Source organism: Henckelia pumila, chromosome 1, assembly GCF_033568475.1.
Source record: "Henckelia pumila isolate YLH828 chromosome 1, ASM3356847v2, whole genome shotgun sequence".
Classification (NCBI taxonomy): Eukaryota; Viridiplantae; Streptophyta; class Magnoliopsida; order Lamiales; family Gesneriaceae; genus Henckelia; species Henckelia pumila.
In genome coordinates this window covers 103338793-103340179 of record NC_133120.1, presented here as the reverse complement: position 1 = coordinate 103340179, position 1387 = coordinate 103338793, and the positions used below count along the sequence as shown (strand labels likewise).

General features: G+C 47.4%; 1 protein-coding gene across 1 annotated transcript; it reads right to left on the bottom strand.

Annotated features, from left to right (window-relative positions):
- Positions 1 to 389: 389 nt before the first annotated feature.
- Positions 390 to 869, bottom strand: LOC140871180 (uncharacterized). Its single transcript, XM_073273612.1, has one exon. The coding sequence runs from the start codon at positions 867 to 869 to the stop codon at positions 390 to 392; it is 480 nt and encodes a 159-aa protein (XP_073129713.1).
- Between the last annotated feature and the right edge of the window lie 518 nt (positions 870 to 1387).

Genomic DNA, 1387 nt, shown 5'->3' with positions numbered 1-1387 from the left:
CACCTGGACTTATATTGCTCGTGAATTACCACGAGCTTTTGAGTACCAGGGTGGTGGATCACTTGGGTTTTTTAGTGCCAGGGTGGTGGATCACCTGGACTTATATTGTTCGTGAATTACCATGGGCTTTTGAGTACCAGGGTGGTGGATCACCTGGGTTTTTTGGTGCCATGGTGGTGATCACCTGGACTTATATTCTGTGTTTACAATAGATCAAAACATATTTTTTATTTATACAACCGACAGAAAAATAATTTATAGGTGAGCTTGTACTTTTAAGAATAATAAGACTTAAGATGCATAGTGTTCCAGGGCCTCTGTAGGACTTTGCTCTGGTTGTCTTCCAAATACCAGGCGTTCCTCCCTACCCTCCGAATTATTTTGTAAGGTCATTCCCATTTTGCTTCCAGCTTCTTTACCTCTCCTGCCGGGTTAACCTTCTTCAACACCAGGTCTCCTATCTGGAAGTCTCGGGGCTTGATCTTTTGATTGAACGCCTTCATTATCCTGCTCCGATAAGCTTCCATTCGTATAGCGGCCCGTTCTCTTTTTTCCTCAATCAGGTCTAACTCTTGTGCCCGGTCCATGGTTTCTCCTTCCTGGTAGGCTTTCACCCGGGAAGATATTTGTCCAATTTCTACTGGAATCACGGCCTCAGACCCATATACCAGGCTGAAAGGTGTTTCTCCTGTGGTCGTCCTGGGGGTAGTACGATAAGCCCATAGCACACCAGGGACCTCTTCCACCCAACTCTTACCAGCGCCAAAGAGTCGAGTCTGTAAAGATTGGATGATGGTCCTGTTAGTTACTTCAACTTGCCCGTTGCCTTGGGGGTAGGCTACAGAGGTGAATGCCCGCTTTACCTTCATTTATGTGCACCAATCCTTTATTTTCTTTCCCTGGAATTGCCTCCCATTGTCCGAGACGAGCTTCCGGGGTAAGCCAAATCGGCAGAAAATGTTCTTCCAAATAAACCCCAATACAGCCTCTTCAGTGATTTTTGCCAAAGGATCAGCCTCCACCCATTTAGAGAAATAATCCACCGCCACTAGTAAGAACTTATTTTGTCTGGGGCCCATAGAGAAAGGTCCCATGATATCCATGCCCCACTGATCAAAAGGGCAAGATGCCCATACCATCTGTAACTCTGCCGCTGGTTCATGAGAGAAGTTCCCAAACCTTTGGCATCCTTCACACGTTTTGACTACCTGCCGGGCATCCTGCTGCAGGGTGGGCCACCAGTATCCTGCTAACAAGGTACGCCGGGCCAAGCTCAGAGCCCCTCCGTGATCTCCGCAGCAGCCTTCATGTATTTCCTGAAGTACATAACCCACGTTCTCCTTTGATAGGCACCTTAACAAAGGACCCTGAAAAGATCGCCGGTACA

What these genes read in the sequence shown, in the direction of transcription:
- LOC140871180 (XM_073273612.1), bottom strand. Translation starts at nt 869, where the DNA reads ATGAAGGTAAAGCGGGCATTCACCTCTGTAGCCTACCCCCAAGGCAAC.